Genomic DNA, 23,750 nt, shown 5'->3' on the forward strand with positions numbered 1-23,750 from the left:
GTTTCTTTTTATTTTTTTTAATAGAAAATTAAATTGAAGTAATTTATTTTGAATTTTATGTGTAAGTTTAATCTTGTAAATAATAATGATTTTCTTCATTTTTTAAAATAAGGTCAAAGAAATGTCTTTCAATCAAACAGATAATTTAATTCTTATAGTAAACAAGTTCGGTGAAAGAGAAAACATATATTGCTAAGATACCTTCGACGTCGAAGCGAAGCCCAAGAAACTCGTAGATCAATCGAGCAAGTCAAAGTCACAAAGTTACGTTATCGTTGTCTTAAACAACATTATGCAAGAACATGCTCATGTACAATGTGCTGATTAAATCATCTTGTTCTTCTTTCTTTCTCTTCCTTTTTTTGCAACGCGATAATGCGTTCAAAATTAAATTTTTTATAAGCAAAAAAATTAGCAAAACGTTATATAAGTAAGACATCAAATATCTATAAAAAAAAATGTCGCAAAAAACTGTCGCGTGAGTGGAACCTAAACGCCTCATCCGCTTCGCTAAACGCCTTAGGAATCCCTAGAAGTCTATCATACGTCACCGTGTATCCCCGGTATATAAAGTCCCCGAACCGGGGCTCGTGTAATCTACTTGTTTTCTCCGAACGGAAGAGACAAAAGGCGTTTTCACCATGGTGGCAAATTTCAAGGTCTACAAAAAATGCTCGCCCAACGGCAAGCTCGCCGTCTACCTGGGCAAACGCGACTTCATCGACTATTTGTCGGGCACCGAGCCGATTGATGGCGTAGTCCTGGTCAGTCCGGAATACGTGGACAGCAGCAGGAAGGTGTGGTGCCAGCTGTTGTGCAGCTTCCGGTACGGCCGCGAGGAGGACGAGGTGATGGGCCTCAATTTCCAGAAGGATCTCTTCCTGGCGTCGGAGCAGGTCTTCCCGCAAATTAAGAAGCCCGAGTCCAATCCTACCAAGATGCAGGACAGGTCAGGAATATTAGGAATATTGGACGATATTTAGACTCAGAGGCATGAAATACGATGGATCTTGTATTCATTGTATGTTAAAAATTAAGCAGAATTAATCTATATTTAACAACGTCTAAAAACATTTCATTGATTTAATATTTCAAAATTGATTTTAATTTTGTGTTATGTTTTTTCACTCTTTTTTTTTTAATTTCACGTTGTTCTCGAAAATTTCCAGATGCTAAATAGGCGATAAAGCTATCTTTTTAACGCTCGACAAGCAAAATTAACTCGTCGACTGTAAATAGATTAAGAATCGGAATATGTCTCTCTGGAACAGGTTGCTGAAGAAACTGGGTTCGAACGCGATACCCTTTACCTTCACGTTCCCGCAGAGCGCGCCGTCCAGTGTGACTCTTCAACCCGGACCCGACGAGACCGGCGACCCGTGCGGCGTGAGTTACTACATAAAGGTGTATTGCGGCGACACGGAGACCGACGTGACCCATAAGCGCAGCACCGTCCTGATGGGCATCCGCAAGATTCAGTACACGCCCACGACGCAAGGCCGTCAGCCGTGCACCGTGGTGCGCAAGGACTTCATGATGAGTCCGGGCGAGCTCGAGCTCGAGGTTACCCTGGACAAGCAGCTGTACCATCACGGCGAGACGATCGCCATCAACGTATGCGTGCGTAACAACAGCAACAAGATGGTGAAGAAGATCAAGGCGCTGGTGCAGCAGGGCATCGACGTGGTAATTTTCCAGAACGGTCAATTCCGGACGGTGATAGACTCGATTGAGACGCAGGACGGCTGCCCGATCAATCCCGGCTCGAATCTGCAGAAGGTGCTCTATCTGAAGCCCAGCCTGGAGAACAACAAGCAGCGTCGCGGCATCGCCCTCGACGGCATAATGAAGCGGGACGAAAGCGACCTCGCGTCCAGCACTCTGCTCACCTCGCCGGACGTGCGCGACTCCTTCGGCATCGTCGTATCCTACGCCGTCAAGGTCAAGCTTTATCTCGGCGCCCTGGGTGGCGAATTGACGGCCGAGCTGCCGTTCATTCTGATGAGATCCAAGTCGTCCGATCGGGTCAAACTGGTCCCGACGGACAGCGTGCTGATCGAGGACATCCCGCACGAGAAGGTCGACGAGAAAGTCGGCTTCTAGATTAACATTTCAACATGTCCTGTGGGACCATTGCTCGAGTCACCGCTTCGACCGCTTCTCGCGCCCAACTTTCTAATTAGCATATCGAGCGGGCACGAGAACGGTGCTGACATCCAAAAGGCGTCTAAAGGGCGTCTTAATGCGTCAGACGTTTTTCTTTAGTTATCCTCTATAACTCATCTGAACTACAGTATTGTTAAATCGGTATCTTTTATCATAAATACATCACAGCTGATATAAATGACGTTAATTTATGCAAAATTAATATTATACATGAAAAGTCATGCAGTTCTGATATGTACATGAATTGTATAAAAAAAAGTATCAGATTAATTAGTTCTGTTGATATTTTCGACGAATATGTTTAATTTATTTATATAATCTAGCTAATTTATATAACCAACCTATCCTGCATTAATAATTTATTGATCGTTTTGATATGAATGTGAATTGTAATGAATATTCGGCTATATACATACATGTAATTAAATTCTTCAATCTCTATCGAAGCTCGCAATTGAATATTTGCATCAGGGTGTCAATTCTTTCAAAATACACCCCCAAATTTAACTGTACGATTGCGCATCGTGCAGAACAATTATTACAAAATGTATATACTTTACAAGATCAATAAAAGATAAAACGTTTGTTTTTCGGTTAGGCTTTCGTCGCGTGTGCGTGCCATCAGCCTCGAGAAGAACTACAGTTTTAGAATACTGCAGGCCCTCCCCCCCCCCCGCTCTGACGCTTATTCGCTAATTAAACCTGCCTGCGCCTCTCAAATTCCGTCGTATCAGGATCAAGCGGGATGTGTCGGGATACTCGTTGGGCACAGAACGCACATTTTGGGTCCAGAACGAGGGACCGCTCGCGTGCGACCCGTCACATACGGGGTGTCACTCTGACTCTCGACTATCTGCGAAGGAGGTGTCCGTGGTGAAGGACACGGACGGCTGTGGACGAAGGAAAACCACCCGATACGTGCGATGGGTGTTGGATGGAGCGGCGAGGGGACAGGGGGGGGAGGAGGGGCAGACGTGGATAACACCGCGATTGGTGTGAGAGAAAGACGCAGCGATAGTACGGTGGTAGTTAAGGACGAGGACAGAAAGAGGGGAGAAAGAGAGAGGGAGGAAGAAAGAAAGAGCGAGAGCGAAGGGGTCGACCGCGGCGGTGGCGGCGGTACCGCGGTTCCAAGCTTGGAGCCGAGTGTCAGTCAGGCTCGAGACACCCGCGCGAACGGAGCGAGAGAGCGAGGTGGTGACTCGGCTGGATTTACCTCCCCTTCTTCGTACGTTCTTCGCGGATGCGACCCCCTCTCCGGCGCCCTACACCCACTCAGGCGAGATAGTAATCTCCCGGTCTGTCACGGAGCAGTGTCGCGCGGAGTGTCACACGGGATAGGATACACGCACAGAGGAGATCGGCTCTCGCCGGTGTCATCCGGATAACGTTGCTCGTTATCACACCCTGTAGCACGCGCCGCACCTCGGCCCCGTGCCACTCGAGCGACATCGGTACCGGCGACGACGCGCGAGGAAGGATCGCCACGACGACGACGACGAGGTTGTTGTGAGCTACTCCGAAGGCCGAGTGTGTAAGTACACCTATATCATATATACATGGGTCTACCTGACCCTTTTCTCCTAAAAAAAAAAAAGAAAAAATACGAGGTCGCCTCGCAAGGTTCTTTGATTATCCGCTCCGTTTCTCGCCGCGACCGCCGCTTCCTCCGCGAGGAGAGGAGGCCTCCGTGCCGAGCCCTCGCGTGGAAACCTCCTCTCGTAGCCCCAGACGTCGGCATCGATTTCCTCGTGCCCCGCCATCGCCGCCGCCACCGCCGCCGCCACCGCCGCCGCCGTCGACAACAACGAGCCCTCGCCCTTCCAGCGGCCGCACGCATGCCGGCTCTCTCTTTCTCTCTCTCGCGATCCCTCTCTCTCTCTCTCTCTCTCTCTCTCTCTCTCTCTTTCTCTCTCTCCCTCATCTCACGGTCGACACGAATTCGCGAGACTCCGACCTCTCCTTCGAGTATCTTTCAAGGTGTCACTCGGCGGGGGCGAGACGCGGTGGCGTGTCCGACGAATACTATTGACCCAACCGGTGAACGGTATATTCAAGGACAAGGGTGTCAAATTTTCGGAGCGATTCGCCGAAAAGGGAGTAAGGGGGTAAGTTCACGTTGGGTGTCTTCTCGAGGGGAAATTTGTCACGCCCATGCATGTTTCGACCTTGGCGCTCGAGCGCGAATTCGAATTCGTCTACAGTAGAAGTTACGTTAACTCTTTAAATGCCGATAAATGTAATCTACATACGAAAAGAGACTGCGTCGCTTTAACAGACAGACGTGCACAAGTGTTTGTAATGTTTTAAACTTTCGTTGAATGTATATGCGCATAGGAGTTAAAGGGTTAAGTGATCATATGAAAGGGAGAATCGGGCAGCCGCAGCTGATACTTTGCTAAATAGAGCAGAAGAGAGTGTACGATGATACTCTCTTTAACCTCGAGGAAAGTTTTGTCAGAGTTATTTAAGAACAAGAGCAGTTCGTCAGATGATACAGTTCTTTTAATTTCAACTTTGGATTATGCAACAATGCGCCACTTTACTTGCGACTTTAGTTGCATTCCCTTTAAAACACGTCTGTTATATGAGTATCCGATATCGATTGTTGTAACATTTTAATATTTATAGTTGCTCTATATAAAATAAAAATACGACAGTTATTATTATATTAAAACGAGAGCATATAAAAGACCATATATGCAAACTAATCTCGAGTTTCAATAGTGAGATTATGTTTTTTTATTTACTTTGATAAAATGGAGGAGAGTATACATGCCGCGTAGAATGATTGTTATCCGCGTATTGGCTTTCGATTTTGCCATCGCCGATAACGACAAGTTTGGCAAAACAATCGAATAAAAGTAAGGGGAAGCTTCGGTAATTACTCGCGAGTGAATTCCCGAGAGATTCGCCTGAACGACGAAATGTGTAGCGCGTGACAGGAGTTAGCGGGGCAAAGTACGGACTCGTATAGGTATACCATGTGCTGTCGAAGCGGATTCCGCGTCGGGTGATTAATATGGCACTGTTTGTAAATACAGTGGCGCGAATGGAAAAACTAGCCGCGTGTAGCGTGCGCGGGATATTATACGAGTAGAAACTCTCAGGAGGAAGTGCTCTTTCTCCTGCCCCGGCACGATACACCCCGGTTGTTTATGGCGCTGTAACAGCGTGAGTACTTGTACACGAAAACACATTTCGAGGAGAAACACAGCTCGGGAATTCTGTTAGGCCCTCCTACCCGGCCGAAAGGTGTCTTTGGAGCGACGTTACTTCGTATATATAAAATGCTTTAAAGTTAATTTCTCCCGTTATCGGAGAGATTTCTCCGTGTACCGAAGAAGTTTGAGATGATACAGTAATCCTTCGAATGAAATTTTCGTTAAGGAAAAAGTTCCGGCAAAGTCTTCGGATCGATTAAATAATCTTACGCTCGACTTTAAAGCGCCGCGAGCGAGTGTTCTTTTTTTTTTAAAGGAAGTGCTTTTAAAAGTTTCTAACGCAAAGGATATACCATTATCTCAATTTTTAATTATACAGTACACAGAGTAATATACACATTGTAAATATATTATCCCATACGCGCTGCAATTAAGATAGCGATCGTGGGCTTGATATAACGGGACGTGAGCAGGGAGTCAATCGCAACGGGCTATACAAATAATAAAATGCCTCGGTACACACCGCCGGAAGAACACGTACAAATCGATTTCCGTAATGAACGGCTTGGCGATCGCCAATTTTTCCTCGTTATCGGGTGTCTTTACATTTTATCGCACACCATTTTCCACGCCTTGGAGAATCGCACTCGGGCGCATTGCTCCGGTTCGACCAGTCGCGAGCTGCGCAGTATCATCGTCTTCCGTTCCAGTCCCATAGATCCGTTAATTATCTCGTCTTGCTGAATAAAATATGTCCCCGCGAGTCTCGGCGCCCCGGTGTAACTTGTCTTTCTCGTGAAATTAGATATCTCTCGCCGACACACCACGCGAATCCTCGAGTCGTTTAAATCCCGGAATCCGTCTAGCGGAACATCAAATTATCGGATTGATACGTGAAGCGGTCTGAGCATAAAGTTTTTTTTTCAGAATCTGCTACATATTTTTATACGCCGTCTTTTAATTAAATTAAAATTTTTCGAGCAAAGCTCATCGTGCTTGCGAGGAGTCGCGTGAAAAAAAAGATATAAACTTTTTCTCGAGCGGCGCGGAAAGGATCCGACGCCGAAAGAAATTCATTCTGAATTAGCATCGTTTCGCTTCCTTCGACCGTCGATCGATCGGAAACTCTCGCACGAAGCCGCGCGCGAGCACGAGCGCGACCTCGTCGAAAGCGAGTCACCTTTATCGCCGTCCCAGTTACTCACGTACGGCTTCTCCCGCGTCGCGATGCGATCGGGGATCGCCCCCGAAGTCTCCTCTCGACGGACGTGATTTACATACGGTCGTCCGGCGGTCGTAAAATAACGACCTGCCCTGTCGTCTTGCACCCGGCACCGTCGCCTTTCCTCCGTCGAGATTCATCCGCGAATAAGCCCGGATCTTTGACGTCGATCGTCCCCAAACTTCTAGCGAACGACGAAGCCAGAGATCGGTGCGTTAAAAATTTCACGTGTACGAAACATTAATTTCTCTTCGCTGTTCTCACTTTCTTCTTTTATTTAACGAACTTGTTTGCGTGTAAGAGCCGGCCACGCATCTGCTTTACATCTTGTTAATAAGATGCTGCTTTAATTCTTGATTGCATTACCTTTTAATGAATTTTGCAAAATATTCAATAACTGAAGAATGATTTCGATAATTTTAAATGAAGAAAAATAGTCTTTTAAATTTTCTCTAAAAATTATCCGAAAGAACAAATTCGATTAAAGGTATTTGAAGAATACCTAAAGAAGAGAGTATATTGCAAGGTCTCAGAAAATCTTCTTACGCGTTCAAGGATTAAATCCAAGAAATTTCTAGAGAGGGTCGTCGTATCGTAATAGTATTATGTACGCGTGCGTTATTTTACATATTTTTTTATATACACATCTTATTATATATATATATATATATATATATATATATATATATACATCATGTGACGACCTTGCCGGCGACCCTTTACCTCGCGGTGAAATTCGCTTACGGTTACTGCGCGTGCTGAAAACGTGCGCTCCGTTCTCGGCGAAGCCAACGCCGATCGGTCGGTCGGTCGGTCGTCCGGTCCTATCGTATGCACGCGCGGGTTCGCCTCGTGTGCTTCTCTCTTTTGCGAGAGTCCGGTGTCTTGCCTACCTACCTACCTACCTACGAGGATTCGCGCCGCGCCGGGATGCCGTCGCCGAACGTGACCGATCGGAAACGGTGCGGTCCACGTACGGAATCCTTGACGCGCCGAGTCGCTATTTCCAAGCCATCAGAGGCAGCTGGAATCCCGCACGCTGCATTCCGGCCGCAAGCCGGCTCGCCGCTTTCTGAATACGGTTAATCCTTTCCGGATTCTGACCAACGCGTCGCGTCACGTCCGGAAGAGAGATATGTTTTGATCTTGGCTTAAATTTAGAACGAACTAAACGGTATAGAGTCAGACGATTCGTCGACTCGGTTTTTCTCACCCGTGAACAGCGAAGAGAGGCTTCTTTCGCTTGAAGAAATTTATTCTTCTCTTTTATCGATTGTATATTTCTCACGTGTACAAAAATGATCGTCGATTTTTCAAAGAGATTCGATCGATTGATCTCCTTCGTGACTTCGTGTCATTTTTCGCCTTTCTTCACAGGCACAGAATTTAGCTTTATTCACGCAGACGGTTGATGATCCTCTCGTGTAAGCGTGAATAATACGGCTGTTTGCAAACAGGCGCGTTCCACACGAGAAGCGAGCGGAATGACTCCCGCTGACTTTCAATCACATTCGACGGGGACAAAGTCGCGTTGAGATTAACGACGGGCCGCTCGTGCTCGGGACAAATTGGCAGCTGACTCCCCGATAATTAGCAGATAAGAGACAAATAAACTGCAGAGTGCTCGCTTTCGCGCTCTATAGAGACGCACGCATTCGCGCGGATGCACTTTCATTTTCTTCTCGGGACGAGTCGCCGAGGAGCCGGAACCCGTCAGGGAAACGTCAAAGAGCCTCAGCGTTTGACGGAGGACGTGAGGGGGATGGGGGGCGGGAGATGGGGTGGGCAAAAATTCCCGAACACACAGAGATCCTTTTGTCCCGGGACCTGACGCGCGAGAAGGCCGTCGACCCAGCGAGAGGATCGAGCGTCGAATTTCCAGCTGGCGAGGAGACGCACATCGCGCGCGCTCGCGCTCGCATCCGGTCCGCGCGATCGCGATAATTAATGCGTGAAACGCCCGCGTTAATTTCACGACAATCATAGACGCGCTCGGCGCGCGAACGTTGCCACCGCGGCGCGGCGCGCGTTCGTTCCCACACGATCAGACGACCGAAATACAAAGGGTGTACAAGGGCCCAGGCCACGTATAGACGCGGTGCACGGGCGGTGTCACGCAACCGCCGCGTGTTCCTTCCGACCGCAGATTCTCCGGCGCTAATTTGGCGCGGTCGATTTTCCCTGAAAGGGAAAGAAAGGTCGGGGGAATTCAAGACGTCCCCGCAATAATAACAAGATGCAAAGAACGAGAAGCGAGCGCAGGAATCTAATAAGCAGGCGAAATGACACGCGACATGGCACATCCGTATTCGTCGAAAATTACATCGAAAAACATTTTATGCTGCCCGAACGAAACTTTTGCTCGCGATCGTCCGCCTCTGTTTGCATTTTTTATATTACAATATTATATCGCGCGTTCGCGTTTTTCATTTTTTTTTAAAAAAACGTCGTCGCTTTTTGCGAACGTTTTATTGCGTTCTGATCATTATCAATGCGCTAAAAATGTTCTCCCATCGTAGACAATACTCATTGCATTCTATTGCATACAATGGCCTTCGAATAGACGTATGAGAGAGACACGAGAGATGTTGCACTGCGATGCTAATTAAATTGCACACTATTGCTTAGAGAATTATCTTCGTTCATGATGTGCGATAAAATACCACATCCGATAGACGTAATAAGTTCTTACAATGTGTAATTTCGAGCGAAATTGCAAAAATTTAATGAACCTCCGAGATTTAATTTTAATAAATTAATTTGTAATTTATTATCGCACGAATAATAACATAAATACCAAGTATAAGTACAGATTGTTTTATTTTTTTTTTTCCGACAGAGTGTAAGATTCGAGTCTATTGGGATGAGAGTCCCGACATTTTCATTAAGAGTCTCGACCGAGAAGAGAGAAGGAAAGTTTCGTGGCAATGGTCTCTTTGTTTTACTAGATATACAATGCTGATCTGGCATGAATCGATGCATTCGAGTGCACGGAATACGGCCTGTCTCGCGCGACGTCTCGCGCTGCATAAAAGAAACGCGGTGTTTCGCGAGTAACGAACTCGCCGTGAGTCATCGGCGCGAAAATAAATCGCGAGAAAGCCTGCGTGACCCCGGTTGATAGAAGGGCTTAACGAGAATGAACGACGCATCGCGATGCGTCTCGCGCGTTACAGTCAGAAGAATGCGATTCGCGAAAAGAATTATCTCGGATTCGGGACGCTGCTACTCGGCGCGACGTAGCTTCTTAGCTCGTTCTATTACGAGTTAATTTGTTATTGAGAAAGAAGCGAAAGAGAAAGAGAGAGAGAAGGAGAACATGAATATTTTACGAACGAAAGAAACGCGTTGTTTCTCTCAATAAGTCACAGCATATGTCCGTCATTCTGGTGACATATATCTAGTGCGGATGTTGCGATATCTCACCGCAGGATTATCGTTCCCGCTCGGAAAGTTGCGGTTCACTTTGAGAATCATTTCGGAGACTTCATGCAAGCAAATCTACTTTGCAACATTTTCATATTTATAAAAAAAAAATTATTTAGTCATGATATTTATAATTTTATGTAGTACTTTAAGTATAGATCTGCATTATCTATATATATTTTATTTGCAATTAGCTACTTATATTGCGTCTAGATTTTCGGCTCAAGTGAGAATATTTAACATCTTTATCCGCACTTTCAGTGTGAAAAGAAATTCTAGTGCACGGTTCTTATGCATATTCAAAATACCGCGAGTTTCGCGATCGTGTTATCCGTATAGAAAAGTGGAGCACACGATTGTCTTGTGCAATATGTCGTGCTGCAACTAAAGAAAAAAAAAAAGACGACGTGATAGCAGCCGCAAGCACAATTACGCGCATTGTGATCGATCCGAAGATGCGTGTCATACGTATTTGATAAGCTATCATTAAACGACATATTTTGTCGAATACTGCTCAACTAAATCTAGCATTCCGTAAGAAAAAAGGACGATGCAAAGTAAGAAATTCAAGATGTCTCGTATTTTAAACAGAAATTATGCTTTGTGCTAAAGATGTATGCTTTATCTTTTTTTTTTGTAAATCTAATATTATACATTAGAGTATGTATTTGTTTCTTTTTTATTTTAAAATTTCATTTCTTTCGTGTAAGTATTCAAAATTTGTACTCTAATAAACAGTGTGTTTGTAAGAGAATTGAATAATATTCGAGACATAACAATCGAAAAAATTAGCGGCGACTTATGTTAGCCAATGAGATTCGCTGAATTATACTGCTTGCGTCGTTGTTACCGGCTGCAACGAGTTCTTACCGTTTTCCTTCCTTCCTTCCTTCCTTCCTTTGGCTGCACGCCTTTTTTTCCATGCAATTTGCCGCGGAAGCATTAATATACCGCCATGCTATTTGCGAGCCCCGCTTAGAATGCGTCTGACGAAACGGCTTTAAGTGCGGCGCAACTCATCGTAATTACCAGTGAAGCACGTCTGCCGAGAGTTTTCAGCGGTTGAATCGTATATCGGGCAAACGAGCCGCGCGAAAGTCCACCGTTGAAAGCGCCCGTTTTTCCGACAGATCGATTAAAGGAGCGCCATTAAGAATAAACAATTTTATGATATCGCATTGACTTTATAATAGCGCGTTATTTTTTTCTTTTTTTAAAGCGACGAGAAATAATTTTACGATTTCGAAAATTGTCGCCGAAGCACGTGTTTATTTCTCGTACGTGACAAATATAATAGATTTCGGCCGTTTCTATTTTCGGCCCCCGGCAACGCGACAAAAAGAATGCAGTTAGACACCTAGTAAACGTTCCGAAACGCTTATATCGCTCCTCGCTAACAAATATTCGCGCGCGCTAATAAATTCTACTGGAAATGAGCGAGATAAAAATATTCTCCCGACTAACGCCGAGGTGGTGCCAAAGCGTGTCCGTCACGCACAGACACATTTCGCCAAATTCCTTGCGAAATTTATCCTCGCGCAGGGAGCAACAATGATTTCACGGCGGTAACAGGGAAATGCGGCACATGCACAAATAGATGCCGAAGGCAGAGAAAGTGAGTGGGTGACACATTGTGCTCCCTTCCGCGATGTCGCTGCTCTCGCGAACTATGCTATCGTTGGCACGGAGGAAAACATAGAGAAAAGTCTATTTTAATGTTTTGTGAAATAAAATTTTGATAAAAATAATAACTAGGGATCTTCAAATCGACATGTGCAACAAAACGATCGCGTGTACAACAAATTTGTATAAGCATAGGCGATTGAAAGAACGTTTAGAATTTTCTAAAATTTGTCTAGAACTTCCATTACAGCTTAAAATATTCGATATTTAATCGTATATGTCAACAAAGTAGATAAACATTTACAGAATGATAAAAAAAGTTAGTGAGAATGGATAAGCGCATAATTTACTTGAAATGCATAATTAACTTGAAAATTTCAAAAGTTTTATTCGTTTCATCGTACCTCGAGAGATCGCATTCCAAGGAAATCCAAAAACAAACTTCGTTCTTCCTTATCTTGCAGCTTTTAGAATTAATGCATTTCCTTACTTACGGACTGTGGTCTCATAGATCGCTGGCGGAAGCGTTACGACCAACGAAATACGGTCTTCTGTGAGTTGCGGTCAGAGCTGAAATTAGCAAATACTTTATGATGTAGAACGATTCTCGTCTATGTATTCGTGCGCGTCACCACTTTCTTCGGAGTGCATGCCATTTAGCTAATTTGCATTCGTCATCGTTTCCGTCGTTTTCAACAGCTTCGTTATCAACTCATCCAACTAATTAACCTAATTTTTCCTTCTTAATTTAACCGCTTAATCTATTTTAATTCATTTACTTCCCAATACCGACACGTCTAAAAAAAAAAAAACAGAATAATATATACGTTCTTTGATCCATAATTTTGTTATGAAATTTAAATTACCGCTGGCTAAACGTTAAACGGAAAAGAGGTGCGGTGACTCGAGGCAACAATACGCGAGAAAAGTAATAATGAGTTTTCATCCGTCAGATTGTTCACATAGGAAGAAATCCGTCATCGCGAATGATTTTCAAGGCAGCTTCTTGTCCTGACAGCTGACTTGTGACTCACACATGCGATTACGCTGTTATTAGAACATACACATACGGGCAGTTATCATGCTCGCGTCCTGCACGATGTTTAAACATCACAGAGGATCGTAGATCGCTGACTGTAACAAGCGTAGAGTGGTAATGAGAAATTTACGCCTACCTTACGTTCGTGCCTATCAATTAGCAGACAGTTAGCTTGATTTTATCGAGGCTTAACGACGCCGCGAGAATTCGCGATGGCGAGGTAAACGCGTTGAGCACGCTAGAATTCCTCTGGAAATTTCTGCGTGCTCGAGCTCGCGAAACAGCGTGATCTTTTTATAAAGACCATCGTGGGCACATGTTGACGCCATAAGCCAGCCAGCCACGTGGTCCATATCCTTTCGCAATGCAGGTCTGAATAATATAAGAGATAAATTGAATTTTCCACTGTTTATGTTTCTAAAAATAACGGGAGCGACAGTTTCAGGATTTTATTACTTACGAAAGAAACTCTTTATTGCTGTTTCTGCCCAAGTCACTTATCGTCTTTATTTATACAAGTATTAAATTTTTCATAAACATTCTGTCTTATTTTTATCCAAAGTTATTTAAATATATCTTCAAGATGAAGTAAAGAATCTTATAATTTAAATTTTTCATAATTATTTATTAAGAATTTTGATCGAATTTTGTATCGTATTGTTAATAATATCAGAATTCTGATTCAGAATACGAAAAATGTATATAAAATATCTCCTTTTCCTCTATTCGATATATAACGGTACAATGTATAATAGGAGTGTTTCTTAAATTATTACGTGGGGAAGAGCAACGATAAGCGTAAATAATCTTAAGTAAGTAATAGATTAAAAGGCAAACGTATGTAATGTATTTTGATAAAAAGACGTCGGTTACTTGTTACCATCATTTATCGATGATTATCTTATCCGAGCAACGTCGTACTATTATATATTGCTATTGCCAAGCGCGGTAAATATTACAGTACTACGCTTCAGCGATTGTAACATTTAAACTCAATTATATAAATAAAATGATATCAATAAAATGAGTAATAAGTAACTTTTGTTGATCCTTTTTTGTTGATAATAATCGTACTTGAAGCTCATGTACGTTTAAATTACGTGTCATTTATGTCATTAGACTGACATATTGGATTGATGGAGCTGCATCATTAATGTCATTACGATTTTTCTACGGTTTCTGAGCCGCCTAAACGTACCTTTCGCTCGATTCGAAACTACGTCTCTTCGAAATATAATTTCGAATCTCTACGTTTCGAAAAATATAAATAAACATAGAGGCGAATGTTTTAATTGAAGACATCTCTCAATTTTCTTTGAGTTTCAATACAATTTTTAGAAACTTTTTTTAGAAATACTTATTCCCGTGATCGTTTAAACTATTCTTAAACTGTTATTCTTCGCCGTTGCGTGAGATCGCGTCTTAAAATGAAATAATTTATGTTCTCGGATTACGTAAGGATATTCGAAATTTTCCGAGCACACCCGGTATATTTTCGTTGGCTGCAACGCCTGAGGGAGGGGATATCTACAGTGGAGAGCGTACAGGGTGAATCAGCACGCATGCATTTCGGCCGACGGAGTGGTCCTCGTCAAACGGAAGTGTTTCGCGTTGACTCAACCGTGGAAGCTATGGTAGTGTGACGGTCTAGCGTGCTCGCATCGCTTTAATTCTGTCGGAACAGGTGCTTACGAAAAACAATCGTATTACGGGAAGATGTTCGGGAAGAGTGGCGTGACACGTGGTAAATATCGCAACCTCCATTCCTTATAACAGAGGTGTTTGTTTGAAGAAAAGAGAAATTAACATTTTTTTAAGGTTAAGAGATTGCTTAAAAGGACGTCACATATTCTTGAAATTTAATAAGTTACAATACAAAATTGTGACAGCTCTGGATCCACGATGAGATACGTGTAAACGCGAGTGTTTCCTCTACAATTCCATCGCGTAATCAACAGTCGGAATTCTAGGGACTAGATGGTTCTATTTCCGGCATCGAGCGTCCCGAAACAGGGGCAGGTCCAATTTCTATCATCGCTCGACACGGCTGTCTCTTGGTCCATTTTGCACGAGTGTCGCGCGAAGTAACGGAATTCAGCGTGTGTGAATTCAGAAGTTTTATTCCATCTCATAATTTGTAAACTTAGAACCGGATGCTTTTTATAGTTATTATCGTGGAAATTCAAGCATAATTTGATAGATAATGATTATGGAGCAATTTCATCTTATTCTCATCGTTCAATTATTCGCATCCTAGAACCAATAATTTGATCGCCACTCAAAGACGAATTTCCTCGCAGGACTTGCTCATTTGGTCGCATTACAGCCGTCGAAGAAATACCGCAAGGATTTCTCGAACCGCTCTCCGTGGCTTATAGTTATTTTAAACGTTTGCTGCCGCGAGCGATCGCCACGGCGGATTTGAGCTCGTATTGCGAAAAAAAAGCAGCCGGCCGGCCGTTTTGCATGCCCGCGTATAGATCGAAAGCGACTGTTCGCGCGGAAAGATTCACCGCCCAGATTAAATCGTGGAAGATACAGTTCCTCGTCACGACGCCCGCTCGAATGGAAAGGCACCTCGTACGCCCGGGATTAGCTATTGCTATTAGTTGCAAAGGACTCTTGGCCGGCAATGCATAATACATGATAGAAGGCAGAGAGGAGGTTTCCTGATGTCATTTTATGTAACGGCAAAAAGGAAAGATGAAACGAATGTAGGGAACGTAGAGCCGTTCTCGCGGGAGTTGGCGCTCATTGCAATTCAAGCGCGACGCGAGAGAAACGATGAAAGGGTGTACTTGTAACGTGTTTCACAGAAAGTGCGTGACTTATGAATAACAGAAATATTCAATACAACAATGTATTCTAGCTTTTGCTTTTCTTAAAAATTTGAGAAGATTGTTAAAGCAAAGCAAAAAAGAAAAAATAGAATTTAATGTTTATTTTTCTCTTTAAGATTTTCTATATTTTTTTTTAAAAGAAACTTGGCACTCTTGTATGTATGTGTACGCGCAACTTTCTATACATGACACTCTATACAGACGCGGATAAATCCGACTGCCAGAAACCTAACCGGACCGTGCGGGGTGACTCACAGCCGTGGTGCTTTTGGCAGAATCTGGCTGTGTCCAGATGGCAAGGTACCACTGCACGAAGCACCAACAAATGACAGAACGAAAAAAGAAGAAAATCCGCGCGACGCTTATGGTGATCCGTTCGTTTGCGGGTTTCCGCGCGTCACTGCAATTATATCCTATTGAAACGCGCGCTGTTCTGTGCTTCTGTTGGAACCACCTTCATGCGATTCGCGACGCTCCCGCTGTTTTGTCGCATCCACGCAGACAGGCACGATTCTTCCGATTGAGGACTCGACACGCTCGAAACCGGTAATACTGACTAATCGCCGAGACAGTGATGCGTCTGCCCTGATTCATTCGACAGCGACGTAATGAATTAGCGTGGAATCCAGCACACGCGGTTATAAATGAACAATAGCGACGCATTAAGCTGTACCGCCACTGATTCAGAGAAATCAGGACTGAACTGCGTTAGTGTATAAATAATAAATTAATTAAGACGCATATATAAAATGTAACGTGATTAGAACAGAAATAAATTTTCTCTCAGATTTAAATAAATTCCAAACGGAATTGATGGGTTAAAGACATTGATCGGATCTACGCACAAGTATCTTATACGCACAATTTCATCACGTCATAATTCTGGAAAGCGCTTCCGCGAATACCGTCGGACGTTTTCGCGCCTCCGTATGTATACTTTCGAGAGAATCGCCGAAAACGATCTCCCTGGCTCTCGTTCAATCTACGTAAGCGACCGCGCAGCACTTATTCAGAATCCCGGATATACATACAGAGAATCCCGTAAGGCTGCTGCGTGCACACGCTCTCTAAAACTGCCGCGCGTAAATTTAGGCACGGAATCATAAACCTAGTACGCAAAACGCGCTCCTGCCTTCGCGATACTTACGACCGCATACTTGCACGTTCGAGCAAATGAGAATGGATTTCGATACGGGCGGGAAAGTAGCCACCAATCAATCCAATGATGCCGAAAATATTTACGATTACAAATGAATGCGTTTAAAAACTAAATGCATATATGTGTCCGTATGTGTACGATTTTCCCACGAACGTACTTTTAAGCTTCAAGATTAAACTGTCATTTAAATTCAGGCGTTATAGCGTTAGATCCTGGAATACGAATTCCGAGAATCTATGAATAATAGCAGAAACTGACAAGTTAATAGACCTAACGTCAATCCGCTGGTGAAAGAAAGTTCATGGATCGCAAGAAGGTCCGCCAGAGCTCGCGAGCTTTTTATATATTTATACTGGCCCGTGGGATCACGTGTCGGACTGCTTAGATACGCTCGTTCATCGTTTCATTTTGATCTGCGATGTGTCACGATCGTCTCACGATCCTAATGGTCGACGAGTCGAAATACAGAAGCCGCGCTTGTTGAAAAGCGCCGATATAACGGTCTATCGATTAAAGAAGTATGTCGCAGGCGACAGCAATTAAAAGCGACGTGAAGAGATCCCTCCTCCCCTCCCAACCCCTCCCGCCGTTGTCGACGCATTCCGCGCGAATCTCCGCATCATCGTACCGCTTCCGTGCCGCTGCCTCCGACGGCCGTCTCTTCGGCGCGTTAAATCAGCCTTTCTCAATTGTTGCTTCTTCGAATTAGTCGCCTTCGCGTTCGATCCCGCGGTCAACGCCACCTCCTTCCCGGAGATCGTGTGATTTTTAACGCGGGCAGATTACGTTAGATCAGCGGAGACTTATACAATTGGTATTAATCGAATGGAATCGTAAAACGCTGTTTCTGGCGATTAATTTTTACTGTCTGAAAAACTACGCGTGCCTTTCTCTTTAGATTTTCTGTACAACTTTTTTTCGTTATTATCAATAACAAAGCGAATCATACTGGGCTGATAAACGAGCGTTATCTGGCGAGATATTTCGTATATAAACGTTGCTAGGCCATAAAACGTTCTCTCGGTCAATCTCGAGATGTAATCGATCACCTTTAAGGTGTGCCTACGGCCGCGCCAGACCAGAAACTCGTGCATGGCATCGTGAACTTACGTAAGCGCAACGAATGCAAAATTTTTTTTTTAAATATTTTAAACACCTAAACAGCAAATCCGATTATTTTCTTCCTCTTCATCTCTCTCGCTTGAAGGGATAGGCCACCCGTATCTTCCGATCCTGCGATCTGCGCTAGCGATCTTCGAAAACGATTTTTCGTGCCGTTATAACTCCGCCGTGACTTCACCGCCGCGTTATTTCGCGTTGATAATAATCGCTTGGTGAACGTTGCTTTTCCTTAATTTATGGGCAATCCGTTAGGCGGTTCGATGTTGCGACTTGGCCTTTTCCTAGAAATCGATCATCACTTGACTTCGCGGGCCGCGTTCTTGTTTGCCCCTGCGATTATTAATATCTTAATGAGTTTTTACGGGGGATGGATGGAGGAGACGCGGTGAATTGTCGGCGGAGAATCCGCTCATCTCGATCGTTGTGAGAGAATGAGACGAATGAAACGAATTTATTCGCCGCCGTTACGTTCCGTTCGTGGAAATTGCATAAACGAACGAAACGGAAGGCGTGATATCACCTTCACATGTTTGAACGCTATTAATCGAGTGCCGATATATTAACGCTCTCCATCACCCATGAAATGGGTGGCCGATGCGTTCCGCGCGCAATATTCGCTTGAGTGTAAAGCCGTTGATGGATCTAGTTGTATCATTGCCTTCCACGCGTTGCTGTTCTGCCCATTTCATATAAATCGTTTATAAGTTACAAGAGTATTGAATTTTATTTCCTTCGAACATTTCGTTTGCAAAATATTATTCTGTTATATTATTGCATCAGCAGAAACAACCTTATAACGTATGCGGACCACAGGGGGATGGTAATATCCAAGAAAATCATTTTCGTTAGATTCAGTTTCAACGCATACGCGCATGCCAAATTAATTATATATTCTTCATTACGGTTAGTAATTATTTTTAATAACATTAATTGTTGCTGCCATGAATATATTAATTATTCTGGCGCGATGCATCTTTTTTTTTCTCGGCACCGCAACTTTTCTCCGCTTCGCCGCAAAATTACACCGTCTCGCCGACGCAATCTAATCGTCCCTTCTTGCACAGTAAAAGCAAAGAAATCGGTTTCCGCGACGCCTGCCGATTCTGTCGTCATCATATGTTCGTGCGTGCACGAACGGATGTTGCCGAACGATCGTGATTTCATCTCGGTTTTTCGGTTGCTTTAAAGTTTCGCGCCGTAAGTCGTCGCGAGTTGTGCGATAATAACGACGTCGAATGCTTCGAATTATCGAACGTGAGTCAGCGCGCATTTTAGGTGAATTCCCGAAGTTCAAAAAAAGATTAGTAGAACCTATTAAAGATTAAATATATTTTTTTTATTAATTGAATCTTGTAGACAAATATCTACTGTTATATGTTGCAAAGCAATTTCATTAATATTAGATTAAATATACCTTTTCATCTCTTAAAAAAAATTGGTTCTTTCGTGCCCACTCTTCCCTATCAGTCTGAGGGAACCCCGATGAAATCCCTTGAAACGCGACGCGAAATTCGCGCACTGCCGACGCCGACGCTGTTCCACTTCCTGAGCGTTCGCTCTGCTCGTTCGCAAGCGCGTGATCTGCGTGGCCGTAAAGTCACGCACGCGTGTATAAAATCTCCTTCGAGTCGCCGCCCTCTCTCGCCCGTCTCTGTGGTCGCGCCGTCTATGACGCATTCGAAAGATTCGTCGACGCCTCGCGTGAGTCGTGGGTGTTCACGTTTTGCTGACGCAGTACGCCGCCGCGTGGAGAACCGCGTGTTGCGCGATCGCAACATTGATAACGCATCGGCGGTGCGCGCACAATCATCGGCACGCTCACGCTCATAATAAGCAGGCTCATTAAGAAAAAAAAGAACGCTCATCGCTCTCGTGAAATTCTAATTGGGCGTTGTAGGCGGAGTAAGTAGGTCGATTCCGAGGTAATGGGATCGACTTCGCTGTTGATAAATCTCGAAGTAATGTTGTTTGCGATACACATACGTGTATATATGGAGATTATATCTTGCGTTATTTTATTTTACATAAACGGGCAAAAGACTCTCTGCATAAGAATAATCTGCGCCGAGCAGAACCGTGTTCGTAAATTAGGATAACGGGAGCGATAATAAAACGCGATACGAAGTAAGTCCGGTGAAAGCATCAGCAGCGGCAGCGACGGTGGTAGCCGCGCGTCTCTTTTACAACGTAATAATTGTTTTAAGGAGGGCCCGCGCGTTTTCATCTCGCCGCACTAATGCGAGGGTCCGCCTGGCGTAATCGACGTATCAATTGCCGTTGATTTACGAAGATATGCGTGTGCAGGCATCGTGTCCGGCTGATGGCCCGGGTGGCACGCTACTTTTTCACGCCTTTTATGCGAGCGCGAGAGAGACGCGGCCGAAGAAAATTGGAAGATCCTCCATCTCGCGTGTGCGAGGTATCGTTGATTGACTCGCGTCGGGTAATTAACCGCGTTCACGGCCGTGTAATGTGCACCGGTAGAGAATTTATATCCATTCGCGTTAGACAAAGAGCTGAGACGAGGCGGCGAGGAGAGACCACGTTCGACCGCGTCGCGATTGTGCAATTGGCGAGTCTTTAATTAAACCTATGTGTAACGCCGTCGTGCCAACGATCGTACGACTAACTTAAGACGGCACGCCTGTGCCAGCGGCCGCATTTAGGAGAGGAGACTCGGAAGTGCAATGCTCGGATTTATTTTTTCTTTACGGTTGAAAGTTATCGGTATATCCGATGAGAGAGAGAGAGAGAGAGAGAGAGTGCGCGTTGAAGCGCTAAACTAACGATAACAACATAGAGCAATTAAGATGATCGTAATTAATAATAAAAGTGAATAAAAATTTTGTCTTAACGTGCTATATAAAAAATCTAAATTGAAATTACTTGCAATAGTTTCAGATTTGAAGAACTCGTACTATACTAATTATATGTATATAAATTAAAATATTAACATATATTTCATGGAATTTTCTTCGCGTTGTCCCAGATTTAATCGGAGACTCGACTTATCGTCTCGTCCGTTAAAAAAAAATCGTCCTTCGTTTCAATTAAAACCCCGAGCTTTCCTGCATTACTCAATTTGCGGTTAATTAATTCGTGTATCGAGCGATCTCTCGCGCGCTGAGGAAATTGCCCAAAGATATCATCATTGGCGCGCCGGTATGCGTATTACGTCAAGAGCGACGGCTTCCATCGTTATTATGCGAATGTAGGCCTGTAGGCGCGTGAAATAACGTAAAACCTGTTACGCGAATAATGTCGCGCACAATAACCCCGGAGAAAACGCAGGTTCATCCGTGAGTCCGCCGCGATAATCGCAAAACGGAACTTTGCCGACAATGCAATTCTCCGTGTATATCTACCACGGTGCTGGGAATGCAACAGAAGAAGCTACTAGGGAGCATATAGATACTAGTTCAAGGATCGAAACCGGTGCAATCTCGACGACCAGCGACTCACTATGAGAATGAATTCCAGTGTCTCGTGTGATTGGAATATTTTTTTTCTATATTTTTAGCATCATACCAGTTTCTCGATCTTTGAATCCGCTATTGCGAGACGTAATCGTTATTTAAATACTATGTTATATATATAGAGAATATTTTAATATTGAGACGATAACGTTACACGCGCAGGGACGGAGACTCTTGAATTTTTTGGGTGTGGAGTATCTCATCTAAGCGGGGCGGAAGGGCGGGAGGTAATAACACGAATATTTTATCTCTTCTGTTGTATGTCGAAATATATTTCTACCTCTGTATTTAATTTCTTTTCATATTTTTTCTTTTAATTTTATCTCGATATCGCGCAAGAATTAGCTCATTTAAATACCCCAAATTTAGGGTGTGGAATTCCACACCCACGCGGGATCTCTATAGGTGTGAAAAAGTCCATACCCTTCATAAGGAAGTCTCCGTCCCTGGTACACGCGTAAGTTGGAGGACGCGAGAGACTTCAGATTACTCAGCAAGTCTCTGCAAACACACATGGTGGCAATGTACATCGCATCAAATAATATTATGTAAAAAGTAAACTGCCAAGTAGCGATTATTCTGAGATTATCGTAAAGACACGGCGCATGTCATATAATGCGATCTGCCCTGACGAAATAATTTATTTGAGATTATGCGAATTAAACACGGGGCTTAATGTATCGGAGTATGACTTTAGCTTTTAGCGCCACATCTGCGCCGCAAATGCGAGCGATTCTCACGTAACGGCGACACACGCGCGCGATAATGTCGCGCGAACGAAGTAGTATCGGTTGCCGAGCGTGTGGCGTAAGAACTTGGATTTACGGTTCGCGATTGTTCCACGTACGTAATCGATTTTCCGTCCTCTAAAGTTCGATTCTACTTCTAACGCGAACAACACGCGCTACAATACGCCGATATTGCATGCATTCCGCGTGTTGGACGGTTGGAAACGTGATAAACAGGTTTCTCTCGCGGCAGCGAGATGTGCCCGGGTGTATCCGAGGAAGGAAGACGACTCGCGAAGATATTCGCCAACTTGTGGCAGGTAGAATTTAAAGCCGCGATTGCGCTTAAGCGGCGGCGTGTAATGGAATAACTCGCGGCGCGGCGCGACGGCCCCTCGCGCAAAATTCCAGGCAGCGAATTATTCGCGCGCGGAGTCGGATCGGACCTTACCCGCAGCCTCGTCGTGCTTGTACACTAAGAGCTATCGCGTGAATCGTCGAAACCAGTCAAGTTAGGCGGAATCAACTCCCCGGCTATCGGTTATTAGATTTTTACGGTAAACGCGTTGTGATACGAGAAATCGTTAACAGTTAACCCGCGGAGATTGCTTTGAGTCAGCTGCGAAGGTGATTGAAGGTGATGTGAATTTAAATTATCTTGTTGAAACTGTTAAACATTCCAAGCCGCGGTTGCCTTGTCTTTTGCAATTGCTGCAGTTATGTTACGGGCGACCCGCCACGCCGCGTGGCGAGGAAACCCTTTGCGACGTGAGAATTAATTGAACTCGCGTTCGAGCCCGGCCGTCAATTAAGCTGTCGAATGTGCGATTCTTGAGACAAATATGGGTGATACAGAGTGGGCATTATGTCGAAAACGTATACTCGAGATGCCATGTAAATCGCTATCTCGGCAGATATCGAACGTTCATTCCGGCAAACCGATTTCAAGCGTTCGACGTGCCTTCGTGCCAGCTCGGTCGTCGAGAATGCGAGTTTTTCACGCCGTTAAGGCTTCATCAATACTGAATCGAAGTGCTATGTTAACCATCTGGTGGTATTAAGTATCTCGGCATCCGGTTCATTTGCTCGTCGAGAAATCGAGGACAGGCGTCTATTTATACGGGCGGCTATTTGGCCCGAACGTTTAAATCTACTCGGTTCTTAAGTTCGGCGAGTCGTGCAGAGGCCACTTGAAGATCTCTCGTTTGCGTGTCGCGCTTCAAAAGCTCTCTTCATCTTCCATCGTGCGTTCGATCGCGTATAGCTTCAATGTTATGTAATAAAAGCGCGCTCTACAAACGGAAATTTTTTTGAGTGCATAGCACGTTATAAAAAAAAAATTGGAAATTGGAAAATCTGGTAAGATAAAATTATTTTATGTATCTGAATATGTACATAGCAAAAAAAATTATGTGTTGAGTAGAGAACCTCTTCTCTTGCCTTATGACTGGTAAATTATAATTAAATCAGATTCTCTTTTTTATCATAAGATACTCGACACAAAAAATTCAATTTCGAATTTTTTCGCTGTTGCGTTAATCTCGGTAGTATATAAACAGCCCGACAATTTCTACGTTGTGCGGAACTTGCCTCGCAAGTTTCAAGAGTACGTTTATATCGCTACATATCTCTGTTCTCCGCTGCAACACCCTGCGAGAGCTCTCCATTATGCTATACGCACCGTCGGCCTACAACGTTTTGCTCTGCACAAACGTGTTTCGGCATTTAAAATGTAAATCTTCCGACACAGAACCAAGTTGTCTCTCCCTCTCTCTTTCTCTCGCG

At 44.1% G+C, this 23,750-nt stretch overlaps 2 protein-coding genes across 3 annotated transcripts in view; both read left to right on the forward strand.

Annotated features, from left to right (window-relative positions):
• Positions 1-565: 565 nt before the first annotated feature.
• LOC105460013 (phosrestin-2) lies at positions 566-2,750 on the forward strand. The gene is made up of 2 exons (XM_011706440.1): positions 566-949; positions 1,272-2,750. Exons 1-2 carry the CDS (start codon positions 642-644, stop codon positions 2,101-2,103), a joined length of 1,140 nt encoding a protein of 379 aa, XP_011704742.1. The 5' UTR covers positions 566-641; the 3' UTR covers positions 2,104-2,750.
• Positions 2,751-3,323: 573 nt separating this feature from the next.
• LOC105460017 (LIM domain and actin-binding protein 1) overlaps positions 3,324-23,750 on the forward strand; it is a 64,561-nt gene continuing 44,134 nt past the window's right edge. Inside the window, exon 1 of one of the 2 annotated variants that reach the window (XM_011706456.1) lies at positions 3,324-3,700. Coding sequence is in view for 1 of the 2 variants with exons in the window: in XM_011706454.1 (XP_011704756.1) it covers positions 14,357-14,384 (28 nt within the window). In the remaining variant the exon portion in view is untranslated. Of the gene's footprint in view, positions 3,701-13,269; positions 14,385-23,750 lie in introns of those variants that run through there. The other variant, XM_011706454.1, reaches the window with a different exon arrangement.

The sequence above is a fragment of the Wasmannia auropunctata genome, unplaced genomic scaffold, assembly GCF_000956235.1.
Source record: "Wasmannia auropunctata unplaced genomic scaffold, wasmannia.A_1.0 LD333475.1, whole genome shotgun sequence".
Classification (NCBI taxonomy): domain Eukaryota; kingdom Metazoa; phylum Arthropoda; class Insecta; order Hymenoptera; family Formicidae; genus Wasmannia; species Wasmannia auropunctata.

Coding starts and splice junctions, on each gene's coding strand:
- LOC105460013 (XM_011706440.1), top strand. CDS start 642: ATGGTGGCAAATTTCAAGGTCTACAAAAAATGCTCGCCCAACGGCAAG. Junction 950..1,271: donor CCTACCAAGATGCAGGACAG/GTCAGGAATATT, acceptor TCTCTGGAACAG/GTTGCTGAAGAAACTGGGTT.